The sequence below is a fragment of the Meles meles genome, chromosome 1 (assembly GCF_922984935.1).
Source record: "Meles meles chromosome 1, mMelMel3.1 paternal haplotype, whole genome shotgun sequence".
NCBI lineage: Eukaryota > Metazoa > Chordata > Mammalia > Carnivora > Mustelidae > Meles > Meles meles.
The window spans coordinates 175,934,193-175,952,234 of NC_060066.1; the positions used below are offsets into that span (position 1 = coordinate 175,934,193).

Consider the following 18,042-nt stretch of genomic DNA (forward strand, 5'->3'; position numbering starts at 1 on the left):
TCACACAATGTTTAAGACTTGGTTCTGGATCCTAAATGACAAGGTGAACTATTATGAGGCCTCCCTGAGAAAAGCTGGGCTCATTATTTTTGCAAAGCCAACAAATCTTACAAGCGTTCAGAGTTCACCGATAGGACCAGACTCTTGAGGCAAACCCTCAGTTACCTTTTTCAACTTCTTTTTCTCACGGACAAGAAATCTGGAGCCTACAAACACCGGTGTTATAGAAGGGGTCCAAACCATACAGGTGCTACTCCTCCTTTGATCCCAATCAGTTTTAGATGCTTAAAGTCTATACCTTATGGATAATGCTGCTTCATTCATAGGCAGAAAAAAGCAAACTTTCTATGGAGGCATCCAAAGATGACTAAATCTTCCAGTGAACAGTAACTTTTCTCAAGGAAAAAAAATGTGAAGGACCCTATCTCTCCTAAAGTTGCATTGAAAACTTTATGAAAACAGTAAATGGTTTTTAGTCTGTCAGCAACATAAATCAGATGGATCCAGCTGTTGTCCTGAGCTAATGCCTGTTGCTCAGAGTGATAAAGCAAACAAGAACAATGTGGATAATTAAAACATGCAGATAAATCCAAATCCTTTTTGTACAGTTTTGCTGAAGCCCCTAACAAAAATTTTATGGATCAGGAAATGGGTTGAAGAGGGACTTGTGGATTTTCTGTTTCCAAGCTAAAGAGTAAGGAAATAGCAAAAGGTAAAATGGAAAAAGCGAAGTCTGGATATTTGTATCTGGAGAATCAACTTCTGAATAATCAGCGAGCACTCAGTCATGCAGTTATTTTTTTAAACTACCACTATATGATTTATAGAAGGATTGGGTAGAATTAAGTGGGCTAATCATTTTTTGTGGGATGTTTTTAGGCCCACAGGCTCTCAGAAAACAAATTACAAAGTATATTTAAGTTAATATTGTCAAAATACATGTGCCTCACACAATTTATTAACATCTGTATGTCATTTTAATATAAACCTTAATGTGTTGTAATGTAACTCCTAGGAGCTTAAAAAAGAGGTTCTTTTTCTCTAGTAAAAATAATTCTTAATGTACAGAGCTAAATAAATAGCCCACTTAACATTCCTTCAGTACCTAAAATTAACTTGCTATATCTTTCAAACCACTCAGAAAAAGTACTATTTTAAGATGTTTATATTATACAATCATACATTTACAGTTACTCCATTAAATCCTTCTATTTCACTTGAATTACCACATGAAAGCCATAAATCTGAATTGTGAGCATTAAACCACTGCCTAACCATAGGCAAATACATGTTTTCACCTACAGAACTGAGAAAAAAAATTTTTCAGAGACCATTTTTAATGGCTCTCAGGAAATTCTCATTTAATAGTAGTAGGTCAATCAGTAATTACATTCAATGCAACAATGAAGATTTAATAGTTGGACATTTTTACTCTATATTTAACAAGCATTTATTAATAAGCACCTAGGTTTTGTGTACATCTTTAAGGGAAAAAATGTATTTAAATACATGAATGAGTAAATCCAGTCTTTAAACAGGCAGGCTAGCCTAGTACTTATGGATTCATTTCTGAAGGGAGCAGGAACACAGCCTTCATGATTAGAAAAGGGATGAAATTTATGGAAATGAGACCTCAGTGGCCAAATATTTAGGAACTGAGACTCAGAGGGAAGAAATTAGAAGGAATTCAACTAAGTCCCCAAAGGGTTAATATAACACAGTCAGGAAGAACAGCTCAGGATGCTGATGGCTCTTAAGCCCATACTTCCCATGATGGAGATATTCTGAACAGCCTGTGTCTTAGGGGAAGTGTAGTTGAGTGTAAGATTAGTGCAGGGGAGCTGTAAAGAGGGTACAGAAGGAGGGGTTTTAAGCTATCTTCTCTGACTCTCTCCCATCCAGGAAAAGAGTAGATGATTTTTACATTCAGTGAGTGAATTTAAAAGTACTTGAGATACTAACCAATCCAACTGTTCTGATGTCCACTAATTTCAAAATTAAAGGCTTACAAAATTAGTTGAGGTTACTACAGTGGCTGCAAGTATAATCAGTTGGCTCTGAGAAACTGCTAGGCAATGCCTTTAAGCAGGGGTAACCACCCAACTGCCTACATTCTGGAATCCTGTCGAAGAAACTTACCTTCTTTACTGTTTACCATTGTAGTCTCGGGAAGTATAGGCAGGTCTGCTTTTGACTACTGTCACTCCTTTTTTAAAATGCATGCTTCCTTATGATGAAGCTTTGTATGAAAAGAATGTTAACACAATGCTCACTGTATTCTATAAAATCATATTGGCTTATATTACACAGGGGACACCAGTAGTAGGGGGAATGTTCTCCTGGTTTAAGAAATTCCCTATAAAGAACACTCAGAGAATGGAAAAGGTTTTTGTGAACCAAAGTATTTCAACTTGTTGGGTTTACACTTAAAAGATTCTTTTACTATTTCCTGGTCAGGCTTTTCATATATTTCAAATCCTACAGCCAACCTTGAACACATCTTGCCCAAATCTAAAAGTTGCACCTATAATTTAGCTTCAGAAAATTTGAAGCTATCGTGCTTCTAAATTTACGATTAGATGGTATTAAATACCACACCATAAAAAAAATCTTCCCAAAAAGTTTACAGAACTAGAGATTAAATTTATACATTGTTTAAAATTTATACACCATTTTCAAGAAAGGATTAGATAATTTGGGGAATATTCTTATGTAATCAATTCTAACTGTAGCCCTTTATAACTGTAATATAACTTTATTTAACTTAGTAAAAGCCAAAATTGATAGTTCTTAACATGGTGTATGGAAATCAAAATTAAAGAATACAAAGTACCTTAAAATTTTTTTTCAGCTCAATACTAGTTCCTTCAATATTACTGCCAAACTTCTGCAAAAAAAGCCTTGCAATAAAGACTAACAGCAACATAAGATGATTTTCTTTTTAAAGTTCACTTACCAATTTTAACAATCTAGAAAAAAGGAAAGTCTGATTATAATACTTGATGACACAGACATCATGTATAAGTAGAAAACACAAGGATAAAAAAATTATCACTGAAAATATTGCACAACTTCAGGTTTTCCTCCAAATTTGCTTTATATAATTGGGTGGATATAAATTAATGAACAAAAACTTAAGCAAGATACATGTAACAATTTAACAGAACCTGATAATCTAATTTTCAATTTTCTCAAATTCATCTTTAAGTCTTTCCGTCATGGGGCTCATAAGAAAATTAACCAACATATGGATACTACATTCTAATGTCAAATCTTTAAGAAGTATTTATGGCATACTTAATTCCTCTAAAATGCAATTATGAAGAACCCTCAAGATACTCGTGTTTTGTATGTAGAAAAGTGTTAGAGTCAAATATTCAACTCAATATAAAATAAGAAATATTTCTGATTTGTTAGATTGAGATTGCTTCTCCTTTTGCTAATGAAGATTCTTAGTTGTAATATCACTGAGCTGAACAAATAAGTCACCTTTGAGTACATAAGGAAAAATAAACACATGCTAAATGGATAAAACATTACAAACTACATCTTTACTAGACCATCTCTACCTCTAACGCTTCAGAAGCTTAGAGATTTAGAGTGCTCTTACATTAACTGCAAGAAAAAGGAGAAATTCCCTCTTCGAGATCGCAACTATGAAGTCATGTGGTTATACAAATTCTGCATTTGTGTGCAAAACATGAAATACGTTTATCTTAATTCTCCCTGCTTAGACTTGTCAGTCAGCCAGCAGGACTTTCCTTTCCAAGAAACAGAGACTGAGATGTGTTTTATATAACTTCAATAACCTCAGCACTACAATAAGAGATGCAGTATCCTTTTGCTATGGTTCAAGACAGTAAGGGAAGGAGGTCACAAGAATAAAAACTATTACAACTGAGCGACTTTTCTCAGTTTCACCATGGTGCCACTTTCATTTTACATAAGCATGGTGGCATAATTCAAGCTCAAAAAATCAGAAATCTTAATATTTAAAATTTACCTTGAGTTTTAATTACCATATTAACAATCAAAATAATTAGATAAAACACATAGGAAAGGGTAATATTAAACCCCACTTTACTAGAGTTGGTTTCTTGACATTAACTCAGTTTTTATAGAAAAGGGATAGTGCATCTCAGTTTGCTTACAAGCTAGGAGATCACTTTGAATTCTGCATTTCCTAACTGCAAACAGATATAGCACTTACAACAGGTTATAAATAAACTGGTTTTCAAGCATAGAGCCAGCCCCAACGATAATACACTATTTTAAAAAGACCTAAGGCAATGAATTCCATTTCCAATGGAAAAAAAGAACTGTGCAAACAAGCTTAAAACTACTTTTTTTGTGCCAGTGTTATAAAATGTAGCTTTTAATAAAACCTTGACCCAAATGCCAGCAACTTCAGAAAAGAATTTGGGTGGGGGGAAAAAGAGAGTTATTTCATTTAGGAAAAACAACCACTATCTTTTTCCTAATCTTCAACACACACAATTTAAACATATACAGCTGCTGTAACACTTTACACAATTCCTATGTACTGGAGCATAACAAGATCTAAATACAATTATATTTTTAAACACTGGGTCAAGGCTTTACATAAAAATACCATCCTACTTTTCCCCCTAAATTTCTAAAATATCACGTATTTTTTTCCCCAACATCTGCAGCCATTCAGGAATTTTTAGGAAACTTTTGTGCATGATCTTAATTCCTAATCCCTGGCTCTTTGGGCTCAGTGACAAAAGATCAAAACCACCAAAGATGATGGTTCACTTGAAGTCAGACCAGAGACCCTGGCTCAATTAGTCTCATAGGACGAAAGCAGTGCTGCATCAACCGGCTCCATGCAAGAGGGGCATGTGAAGGATCTCATCAACCAGTCATCTATACAGTCCAGGTGATAGATGTGCATGCACGGCAGAAATCGAATCGGGTCCCCATAAACAAAGTCCATCATACAGATAACACACCTGTTGGGGGTTAGGGAGAGAAATCAGAAAACATTTTTAGAGAAGTGATCTATCTAGAATACTCTTTAAAATTCCATTACAAAGACTGTTCATCTGAACAGATGAAAATTGCTTGCCTGTCATCCTTCCAAAGCATGCAAACTGATTTTTTTTCTAATGAGCATTAATCCAACAATCTCTTACTTTGATCCCCTGGAAATCTGCACAAGTTTGACAGCTATCAACAGAGCAAAGAGAAATGGACCGACCACCTGGGGATCAAGTCCATTCCTAGAACTGTGCTTACAAAACAGCAACATATTATAGAAGACACCTGAGGAAGAATGTGATGCTTCAGGTGGGAAGCCATCAGATTAACTTCATGTGAACTCAGTTTTTGGTGTACGCCCAGGAGTAAGATAGTTTTCATTTTAATAACTATATGTAAAAACCACCACTAATTTCAGTCTACTTACTGAGCTGCTGTAGCTAAAGATCTCTTTATTAACCCTAGTTTCAAGTTCATGGAATTCTACAGGTTTAAGAAGCAACCCAATGACATAGTATTTCAGAAGTCAGTATTCAGGACAAGTTATTATCTTACGTACTGGCACTAAATGGTGCTATGGCTCAAATAGCCAAGCATCAACATAGTAAATTAGATTTTGTCTTTGTTGGCAAGACCATTCTCAACCTAAAAGGAGAATGTCCTCATTAGGAATTCTCAGACAATGAGCTCTTAGGACAAAAACTTCCCAGAAGTAAAATTTCATATTTAACTCACCTGTCTTAATTAAATTATTCCTCAAATTAAAAATAGATATAAGATTTTCCTCATCACTAAAATTCCTTAATTTTAATAGCTGCATAATCTACCAGTGTACTCCTATGCCACAATCTACTTAACTACAGTTATTCCCCATATTCCATGGGGAATATCTTGTGTATAAAGCTCCAGGAGTTGGAGTGAGATACACATTTATAGAATAGATCTCTGTCTCAAAGGGTACAGACCTGAGAAGGTCCTTGACATGTTGCCAAATTGCTTTCCTAAGGCCACCAGCACACTCATGCAGGTGAATCATTTTTAACTGACATCAACTGTCATCCAAATGGACACAAACAATATACAAAATGGTCAGAAATTCACACCATTTCTTAGCTATTTATTGAAAATTCTTAATTGTTGTATCCCCAATTTTTTTTGCATAAACTGATCATATTAAATATCCAACTTCTAATATGCAGGAGAATATTTTCAAAAGCAAATCTCTGGAGATAGACCTTTGAAACGTATAAATTTATTAAAACTTACTCCCGGATCTTTTTTTCTGATCCATCCCTTCCAGGGTCATAAACTCCTTTAGGCAGATGTTGTATAAGGCCTATTCTTTGAGCTATCCTAATTTGTTCCTCTTCAGTCAGCTGAGTTGCTAGGCGAGTCTGGCTAGGTGTTGGATGATAGACCGGAACTGGAACTTGTTCCTAAATTTTAAAAACAGAGAAAATAATTATTTTTTAAACATCTGTTTTCTGGGGGTAATATTTTCCCTGTTTCTTCTTTTTTTGGCTTAGTGGTTGAGAGGAGACCTTGGAGAGGTTGGTTGGGCTAGTGTGCAGTACTATGAGATTGTTTTACTCTGCCTTAACTTTAGCATACCTAACCAAGATATAAGGATAAAAACAGGGGTGCCTGGGTGGCTCGGTCGGGTTAGGATCTGTCTACAGCTCAGGTCATGATCCTAGGATCCTGAGATCAAGCCCCACATCAGGTTCCCTGCTCAGTGGGGAGACTGCTTCTTCCTTTCCCTCTGCCCTCCACTCATGCTTGCTCTCTCTCAAGTAACTAAAATCTTTAAAAAAAGGATAAAAACACAATGTTCACTGAAAAACTCACATGGAATGCTGTGTGAAGTATTTCCACATGAAAGCCACATATCCCCAACATATTGTTCCTGATACACAAATACAGTAATTTATCATTGGTCTATCAGGAACAATACATAAATAAAATGGACTGTATCCAATATTCTTTGTAGGCTGTATTCTGTATTCAACGGAGCTCTGTAGTCCCTGTATACCATTATTTATGTTAAAAGTGGTCATTATAGACTCCTATTTGTAAACATTTTCCCCCATATAGACAAACTTAAATTTATTTGGAAAGGCTGGATATTATCACAATAACCTTTTTGTAAAATTCCTTTTAAGCTTTTGGATATATATATGGATATGACAAGTGAGCCAAATGAGGCCACCCTTCCTCCCAAATGGAAAATGTAAGTTTTTAGGCAATGTAAATAACCTCCATAATTATCCAGAACATCAACTGAAGCTGCTTCAAATTAATGGCTTTTGTATGGAAAATAATTGAGAGCACCCGTAAATGAGAAACTTTATAAGGGCTCAAATATAAATATCCTTTCCAAAGAGAAATTTTAGGGAAAGTCTCAGATACATGTAAGTTAGGCTCAGATACTGAATATTTAATTCAAGGAAAATGAGACTTTTCCACAGTCTCCTAACATACCACTATGTCCCTTTAAACTAGCCTTATTCATAAATACTCCTTTTTTGACAGTAGAGTTTATCAAAGGCAGAACAGCATTAGACTTTAAATATTTCTCTCTATATATATACAAAATGGAATACTACTCAGCTATCAAAAAATGAAATCTTGCCATTTTGCAACAATGTGGATGGAACTAGAGGATACTACGCTAAGTGAAATAAGAAAATCATCATATGATCTCACTCATATGTGGAGTTAAAGAAAACAGAGTGATGAGCACTGGGTATTATATGCAACTACTGAATTGCTGAACACTACATCAAAAACTAATGATGTGCTGTATGTTGGTTAATTGAACATAATAAAGTCTGAAATAAAAAAACAAAACAGAGGATCATAGGGGAAGGGAGGGAAAAAAACAAGACCAAATCAGAGAGGGAGACAAATCCTCTTAATCATAAGAGACTCAATCATCAGAAACAAACTGAGCGTTGCTGGTGGGGAGGGGGGTAAGAGTGGGGTAACTAGATGGACATTGAGGGCATGAGATGTAATGAGCACTGGGTATTATATAAGACTGATGAATCACTGATGAATCACTGAACTCTACCTCTGAAACTAATAACACACTATATGTTAATTCACTGAATTTAAATAAATACCCTCCAAAAAGGACTTTAAATATTCCTTTTCTGAGATTTAGAACAAATGTTTAATTAAAGATCTCAAAACCCAGTAAAATCCTTTATCAAATAATCAAGAGTATATCCTCTGGAGCAAATAAAATGCCAGTAGTTAAAAGTCTCATGTGTTCTGAATTTCCAACATCAAATCATTAATGTTACTTAAGTACTTTCATACTTCTACCTCATCATGTGAATGCTTATCAGAACTATATGCTATATCTAAATATTCATTTAATGCATATTACATAGAAAGATACCACCATATTGTTAAAAGTATGGCTCTTTGATCCAGATAACCTTAGCTCAAGTCACTTACCTCCATTTAATAGAGAAACCTCATTTAAGCTCTTTAACCCAGCTGGATTAGATTCTACATATTAGGGTTGCTATAAGGCTTAAATGAGGAACAGTCAACCTTGAAGTGGCAGGAAGTTAAATGAGTATAGGTGTTACAACTACTAATATTGCATTCAAAGAGCTATTATCTAATGTTGCAGGAAACTAAGCTGTTTCCTCTAAGTTCCATGCCTTTCCATCTTACTGCCTTTGCTCTTGCTATCCCTCCTACCTTTCTCTGAAGTCCACTGGTCCAAATTATACCTTGTCCAGCAGGTTGTTGATATGAAATGAAGCCTTCCCAGTCCTCCTCCCTACCACCCAATACTGACAGTCTCTAGCCTCAGCTTAATTACATAAGTGTTGCGTACCTATACGAGAAATAGGAATATTATACAGACTACAGTGAAACTTCAGTTAACCTGTGCAGTCATATGAAAAACAGACTGTGAATTCTTCTAGCTTTTCCAGGAAAGTTAAGTACCAAACTGACTGTATTTCTCTATTATGGCTTGAAAGTTTTCAGTCCTGTGTATCTGTAGCACTATGAGCACAGGCAATTTTTGCTTTATAAACATTTTTTTTATTTTTTTATGTTTTTATTTTTTAATTTAATTTTTTTTTATTTTTAAAGATTTTATTTATTTATTTGACAGAGAGAGATCACAAGTAGGCAGAGAGGCAGGCAGAGAGAGTGAGAGGGAAGCAGGCTCCCTTCAGAGCAGAGAGCCCGATGCGGGACTCGATCCCAGGACTCTGAGATCATGACCTGAGCCGAAGGCAGCGGCTTAAACCACTGAGCCACCCAGGCGCCCCTATAAACATTTTTTTAAATGCATACTTCCTTTTAATTTTGGCTAAGATCAAGTGTAAAATAGTTTTGTACCTACAAAAATTTTCAGTTTGTAGATCAAATTCAGAATCTGTTACATGCAACATGTATATTAAAACCCTAGTTTATATACTAGAAAAATAACTGTTGAGCAGGTTTTATAGTGCATATAAAACTTACATGACCCTTTGGTCATTAATGATCATATATATGACTGTTGCATCTTTGGTTTATATACCTCTTCAAGGTTTTTAAACCTAGTAGGCAAACTTTCAATGTAGAAAAGTTTTATGGCTAAGTCAAAACACTCCGCAACTTACTAGCTATATGACCCTGTACACATGGCACATGGCTGCTCAGTTGGCAGAACATGTGGCTCTTGATCTTGGGGAAAGGAATTCAAGCTCCATGTTGAACATACTCTAAATAAATATTAAGAGTCTCCCCATGTTTTTTTAACCTCTCTCTCAGTTTCTTCATGTGTAAAGTACTAGGAGCCCTGTAAGAATAAACTGGGAAGTCCAAGTGTTGTCCCTAGTACAGTACGAGATATACATGAGAAAGCTCATTAAGAGGCGCCTGGATGGCTCAGTCAGTTAAGTGTCCGACTCTTGATTTTGGCTCAGGTCATGATCTCAGGGTCATGGGAGTCCGCCTGTCCCTCTTCCTCTGCTTGCCCATCCCTTATCATACCCTCTCTCTCAAATAAAAATCTAAAAAAAAAAAAAAACCCTCATTAAATAAATGTTAGCTATTATTGCAGCTCTGCTATTATATGACTATGGAATAATACTTCAATATTTAAGAAATGGACTGGACTATGCAGAGAGAGGTAGGTAAAAGTTCAAAAATGAATCTTAGAATTCATCTAAGACGAACTTTCTCATTTTATAGGCCTAAACTTGCTACAGTCATGTAATTACTGACAATATTACAATCAGAATTTTGGTCTCCCTTTTAAGTCAGCAATTTCTACTACAGCATTCCTGGTTGCCAGATAGCAAGGAGACTCTGCAAATTAAATGATTTGGCTTGTGTCCATTTATATTACTTTGAAGAATAGTACACTGGAATGACATTTTAAGAAAACCACAAAACACGGCATATTTCATAAATAGTTCTATAAAGGTTTATCATCTGTGATAAAGGTTTAATTTCAGTGACTTCTAGAATTTAAGAATTTCAAAGAATATCAAATCCATCCTAAATTGCCCCTGTAAAACAGATGCTATAACTGACAGAAAAATAAATTCCAAAGTCTAATCATAACTTCCCATCTGTCCTTTGATTCAAACTACTGAGGGCAACTTCAGTAATGTTACTAAGGTTCAGAGGTCAAATTCTGCTACTAGAGGGCAGTTTCTCCTCATTTTCACCTTGGGATTTCTGTTCTCTGGTATCACTTTTTTAAACTATCTGGTCTAAAGAGGTACCATGGCCTACTAATCCAACGGGTTTTTTGAGCAACAAAACTATCTTGTTCAGAGTAATCTTATTTATAATTACAATATTTAAAACTGAGCTACAGAAGTGAAATGGGGCTGGAATGGAATGTGACCTAGGAGGGATGAGGATCCCTATTCCATCCCCTTACCTGGGACATGTTTGCAGAATCACAGAAATCAATGGAACACGGTTTTTAAAACACTGCTATCCAAGACTATGAGATTTTTTTTTTTTTTAAAGATTATTTATTTATTTGACAGAGAGAGATCACAAGTAGATAGAGAGGCAGGCAGAGAGAGAGAGAGGGAAGCAGGCTCCCTGCCGAGCAGAGAGCCTGACGCGGGACTCGATCCCAGGACCCCGAGATCATGACCTGAGCCGAAGGCAGCGGCTTAACCCACTGAGCTACCCAGGCGCCCCAGACTATGAGATTTTTAACGTAAAAAATTATAAGACTGAGTCTGTTACTTACTATGGTCACTGTTAATATCTTTAGCAGTCTCTATCTTTGAATAAAGATAACAGCACCACTTTAGAGGGTGATGATACAAGCATAAGATAACAAAGAGCTTTATAAATGTCAACATTTCCAAGTTATTCTAACCATTTGTTTTTTCCCCACCACCAGTGACTCTGGTTTGCAGACTTTAAGCTAACAGCTATTGTCCCTGGCTCTCTGGTTTGTCCCTGAATACAAATTCTTTGACCTCTGTTATGACTCCTGCCAGGCTGGAGTTTTTCAACCCTTGGGTTACCACTTCCAGATGAGGCTACCCTCCTGATTCTCAGTTCCAGGCCACCTGACTAGTGTGGCAAAAGATGACACATATGAAGTCACACTGGAAAAACTGGTACAAGACTATGGGTAATAAGGGTCTCCAAAATCCTTGAACATACCTACTACAAACAAAGAATTTGTTTTAGAGGTAATAATCTCTAAGCATGTACTTTAAGAGGCTATATTTCCTTGGTCTTATGGTTCATATGCGTACAGAAAAGAAAGAATAGAAAAGGAAAGCTCTACTTAATAAATATATTAATAGATATTAAAAATAAAACCCCTATGTATTTTCTTTGGTATTTTTTTGTTAAACCAAAGGAACCCTCTAAGCACTACCGAGATATTTAAAATGATTCAACATACTAATTTCAATTTATATACCTTTTCAGAAAGCTATAGAGGAATGGTTTTCCTTCAGCTCCTTTTTGAAAGCAAGGATCTCTCCTACAGGAAGTCATAGTGCCTGCTGTACTCTGCATGAAACACTCTCCTCCATCACCACTCTGCTTAAATAATGCCTTTCCTTCCTTCAGAGCTCAGTTAAACTTCTACCCTCTCTGAAACCCTTCCTAACTATTCTCCTCTCTAACGGGATTTTATACATCAAGTAACTTTTCTTCACAGCATCTGTCATAGTTATAATTTTACATTTAGTTATAATTTGCATGTTTGTCTTTCCCACCAGACTGTAAGATCCACAATAAGAATTCGTTTTGCTTCTCACTGAACCAGCACATGAATAAAAGGTCAATTAAAAGTCTTACCTACTAATAGCTAAAAACAATCACCCATTAATTTAATCCAATTTTTTATTTTCATTCCTGTTTCTTTACATTTCCTGGAATGCCTAGTCAATTGTTAAATACTTAATAAAGTTAGTGTACATGCCATAATATTGGGATTATACAGTTTTTTTTTGCTAAGTATATTCTACATGATTGATAATAGTACCTACTTTCATCACTCCCCCAAATGTGAACTCTAAGTAAGATTTTGAATACTTACTGAAAATGTTTACAAATTAATCATTTCCAATGTACAAGGACACTTACTAGAAAAATACTATGAATCAGCTCATGAACATCTAAATCACTAAACTGCTAATTAACATAAATGCTGGGGCCTTCAAGTGTGGTTCACTTGGCTGCCCTCCTTGTCTATGATATATTTCATGAGGTATTTTGTGCTTATGCTAAAAAGGTGTGTGATTATCTGCATAATAATTTGATTATTATATTTCCTCATCACTAGACTATAAGCTTGATAAGGACAGGGACTGTGTCTGTTTTGCTTACCAATGTATAATATTTACTCACAGTATCTGGTATATCATAGGGATTTGATAAACATTACTGGATAACCAAATGATTTATATCAAAGCACTCATGTTCCTATAATCCATATCATATATTCATACCAGGATTTTGTAAACATGCTATGAAAAAAATTGCTAATGATCTGGATTAAACAAAACCAAAAAGAAAACTCAATGTAAATTATAACCCATGCTCCTTCTCCAAGTGACAATACCTGGTTTGTTGCCTCTTTTAAAGTTCTACCTACCTATCTCACAGGAACTTCCATACAGTCAAAACCAAACTATTTTTTTGCTTCCACAATCCTTCTCAAACTCAGAATTTATATGCCTACCAAAGGTTAATGACAGAGAAGTACAGTGGAAAGAACATGGACATTTCATGTAATCTCAGCTCTGGCACTTAACAGGCATGCAACCCTAGGCAAGTTACTCAGTAACTCTAGGCCAAGTTCCACCTCAGAAAAACAGAATACCTATCTTAAGAGTGTTGTAAGGAATAACCAAGCAAATGTACGTGAAGTACCTACTAACACAGGGACTCACTATCTGGGCCTTCCTATAATGACATCACCATCCTTCCTGATTCCTCTGACTTGTCCTCCCTTCCCTTTATCTCCATCATTTACTTTAATGTCTTATAATCTTTTTAAAAAGATTTTATTTATTTGACAGAAAGAGATCACAAGTAGGCAGAGCAGCAGGCAGAGAGAGAGGGGGAAGGAGGCTCCCCGATGAGCAGAGAGCCCGATATGGGGCTTGATCCCAGGACCCTGAGATCATGACCTGAGCCAAAGGCAGAGGTTTTTTTTTTGTTTTTTTTTTTAAAGATTTTATTTATTTGACAGACAGAGATCACAAGTAGGCAAAGAGGCAGGCAGAGAGAGAGTGGGGGAAGCAGGCTCCCCACCGAGCAGAGAGCCCAATGAGGGGCTCAATCCTAGGACCCCGGGATCATGACCTGAGTTGAAGGCAGAGGCTTTAAACCACTGAGCCACCCAGGTGCCCCCAAAGGCAGAGGTTTAACCCACTGAACCACCCAAATGCCCCTAATGTCTTATAATCTTAACTACCATTTCCTCAATGTTGATAGGAGACACATGTACTTGTCCTGTGAACTTAAATTTTCAGAAAGGGGAAATTCATAAGAGAAGCAAATATAATAAAATAAATTTAAACATTATTTTTCTCCTTAATGCTTTAATTCTTCACATCTTCATGCAAAAAAAAAAAGCAAAAGAAAACATTCATAATAAAGGAAAAGAATTAAAATTAAAGTGTGTTAGAAAAGAAATGGAGCATCACGGGAGGGGGTAGAACAGAAAAGGAACAAAGGATTACAAAATACACTGAGACAGCATAGAGAAAAGACACGGTCAATCACATAAAAAGCAAGGTCTGACCTTCTGATGTGAAAACTCTGAAGCATTGTTTGTTAATAGATAATGTCTGTTAATTATTTATTAATATATAATGTTTGTTAATATATAATAAAGCATCTATAAAATGAGGAATGCTGTGAAAGTATAATGGGCCCTAATCTTACGGACTGTAGAAGCCAAGAAAGACAAACATATCAAAGTGTAAACATGTCTATTTGAAAAGCCGTGCATTAAAAGTTGGACCCAATTTAGGGAATATGATACAATTTTCAGAAACTAAAACAATGCAGTGGGTAAGTGCCTAAATAATGTGCTGAGGCTGGAAATAGTACAAGTCTGGTTTGTGGTAAAGGAAAAATAAAGTCACTGCTAAAGAATGCAGCTTGTCACCAAAAGCTGTATCCTTTCCTCCAGTAGGAAGTAAGAGTCAGCTCTTCTGATTTTCTCCTTACTGCCTCACAAACTGCTGCTGGCACCACCTCCTCCCCAGCTGCAGTCTCCTACTGGGAATGTTTTCTCTGAATCTGCCAGACTGAAATTTAAGGCCATAAAATGGAGGATTTGGAATGGACAGTCTCAATGCATATTCTAACTCTGATATTCAGTGAATCATGACCCCAAAACCCCCAAACCAAACAACCAACCAGCCAAACAAAAATAATCCTCAAAGATTAGCATTAATGCAATTCCTGAATTAAAAAAGATAACAATTATATATATGGGGAAAAGAGACAGCATTCCACCTATGATATGACAAATGATATGTTGTATTTGTTGAGAAAGTATACAAACTAGAGTGATCTGCATGGAAGAAAAACACTGCTTCCATGAAGGTGGTTTGGCATTTGCTTATTTTTTAAAAAAGATTTAATTTTTTAAAAACAATTTTATATATTTGAGAGGGTAACAGAGAGGGAGAAGCAGAATCCTCCTGAGCACAGAGCCCCACTTGAGGCCTGATGCCAGGACCTAAGATCATGACCAGAGCTGAAGTCAGAGGCTTATTTAACCCACTGAGGCACCGAGGTGCCCCTTATCTGAGAGAGGGAGAAAAATCTCAAGTAGACTCCCTGCTGAACACGGAGCCTGAAGCAGGACTCAATCCCACAACCCTGAGATCATGACCTGAGCCAAAATCAAGAATCAGACATTCAATTGACTGAGCCACCCAGGCACACCATGTTTGCTTTTTTTTTTTAATGAAAAGTTTGACTTCTTTTCACTACATAAATATTCACTGGGCACTTACTATACAGGGTTATTTACAATATCTTAATTGGGGGAGGGTTGGAAGGCATTATCACCACAGGCACTCTGCATTAGCAAGTCATTAGATAAACTTATTCATTCATCTAAAGATCAAGAGAATTGAAATCAAGGTCACACTGAGCCCAAACATCAATTGAAGTATTTCTTGAACACCCAACCATACTTCCAATGCTGTTTTAGGTAAAAGAATATAGTAACTGGGTAAGGTCTCCATCCTTCTGAAACCTAAATCCCTTATAGTAGGGGAATCCAGAGATAGTAAATATGTGAAGATAGCTACCTCACCCACAGCTCCATACTCTCTCTCAACTGCCCATGACTTGGCAACTTCTGGGGCAGTCATACATTCCGAAGGCGCCGTAGACTACCCAACATTGGATGACTTAGACCTGACTGCTGAAAAAAGGGTGAACCAATCAGATTCTTTATTCTCTTAGAATTGGAAAACTCAATCAACTGACCTGAAAGGTCATTAAGCAGCAAATAAGAGGCAGGTAAAAACTGGGGTTATGAGGAGACATATGTATTAAAGATAGATTAGAAATGCTGAGTGAAGCAGACATTAGTAGAGCTCACAAATTAACCCTGAGAGTGGCTGTCTTGGTTCCTTGACAGCTTTCTGCTTCTAATCCATGTGTATTATTAAACAACAGCATCTTTCCTCAAGTTACTTTTGTTTAAAATAAGAGTCTCCTAAACACCACCACCATTTTCGTTCCTCAATTAGGGCTACCTTGTTCTTCTCATCAAACTGCTTTCCAGGGGGGAAATGGCACCCAATTATTGACAAAGAATTTTTTACCAGTGGGGCAGATCTCCAGCATAGTTGTGGGCCAAGAGCTATTCTTCTGACTTAATGTGTGAGTTATTGTTGGAACCACTGCTTGCTACAACCAAAAAAATACTAGAATTTCTCATGTAAGCATTCCATCTTTGAATTTTATCAGTTCAATGAATAATAGTTTTCAGTAACTGTCTTTCTTAAATGGCAGGTGCAAATATAAGCCTATTTGAAAGCTAAGAGTAATAGGCCCAAGAATTCTTTGCAAAACCAACCAGAGGCAGAATATGCATAGCCTCTAAGGAGTTAAAAAATGAGAGCTTAAAAAAAATGGTATTAATTCCAAAAAGAATAAGTCTGTAGCAGCCAAAGTTGGCTTTGGAGCTCAGGAAGTCTGGTATTGCATTTACTACACTAAGTTCTCTAACAGATACCCTCATCCTTCTCTTTAAAGGTTATTTTTTGAAGAACTAAGGCTAACATCACCAATAAAAATTAATTTCCTCCAAAAATTGTGAAACTTCAATTTTAAGAATGTTGCAAAGTTCTTTAAAAGGTGTATTTCTTTTTTTTTTTTTTTAAGATTTTAATTATTTATTTATTTGACAGACAGAGATCACAAGTAGGCAGAGAGGCAGGCAGAGAGAGAGAGGAGGAAGCAGGCTTCCCACCAAGAAGAGAGCCCGATGTGGGGCTTGATCCCAGGACCCTGAGATCATGACCTGAGCTGAAAGCAGAGGCTTTAACCCACTGAGCCACCCAGGCGCCCCTAAAAGGTGTATTTCTTGGATTCGAAGTTTGAGGAAGACCAGTCCATTAAATGTACACATCAATTAAAATACACATTCTGATTTCAAAAAGCACTGAAAAGTTTTATTTTTTTTAAGTTTAAGTAATCTCTACACCCAATGTGGGGCTTAAACTACAATCCCAAGATCAAGAGCAACACACTCCTCTAATTAAACCTGGGAGGCACCCCAAAAAAATATCAAAAAGTTTTAAAAAGTACACATCCCAGCATTGAGGAAATACAGTACCACTATAAGGTAAAGGTCTACATTTAATATAACATTTACTGAACTATAATTCACATGACAGAATTAACCCATTTAAAGTATACAATTCAGTGGTTTTAGTATGTTCGCAGAGTTATGTAACCATTATCAGTTTCAGAACATTTTCATCATCGCCAAATGAAACCCTGTATCTATCAGCAGTCATTCATCATTTTTCCCCAAATTTCCCAGCCCTAGGCAACCACTAATCTGTTTTCTATCTCTACAGATTTGCCTACTCTGGGCATTTCATATAGATGAAATCATATTAATGAGGCCTTTGGAGGCCTCAAACATAGTATGTTTTCAAAATTTACCCATGTAGTACTATGTATCAGAACTTCATCCCTTTTTATTGTTGAGTAATATTTCACTGTATGTACACACCACCAGTTGTATAAATGTGTTTAGTCATTTATACTGGGTTGTTTCCACTTTTTAGCTATTATGAATACACTGCTATGAGCATTTGTGTGTAACTTTTTATGTGGATATATTTTCATGTTTTTTGGGTATACACCTAGGAGTAGTGTGGGTCACATGACAACTATGTTCAGTGTTTTGAGGAACTGCCAAATTCTTTTCCAAAGTACTTGTACTTATACTGAAATTCAAATTAAAAAACTTAAAAACAACAACAACAAGTACTTGTACCATTTTATATTACCAGCAGCAGTGTATGAGTTCCAATT

The 18,042-nt window shown here is 36.1% G+C and overlaps 1 protein-coding gene across 1 annotated transcript in view; it reads right to left on the reverse strand.

The window, feature by feature from the left end:
- Nucleotides 1-2,739: 2,739 nt before the first annotated feature.
- The window catches only part of RNF11 (ring finger protein 11), a 38,998-nt gene continuing 23,695 nt past the window's right edge, over nt 2,740-18,042 (reverse strand). Inside the window, exons 2-3 of the mRNA XM_046008180.1 lie at nt 6,271-6,440; nt 2,740-4,976 (exon numbers count right to left, since the gene is read on the reverse strand). Coding sequence (XP_045864136.1) covers nt 4,805-4,976; nt 6,271-6,440 — 342 coding nt within the window. The 3' untranslated portion in view covers nt 2,740-4,804. The remainder of the gene's footprint in view (nt 4,977-6,270; nt 6,441-18,042) is intronic.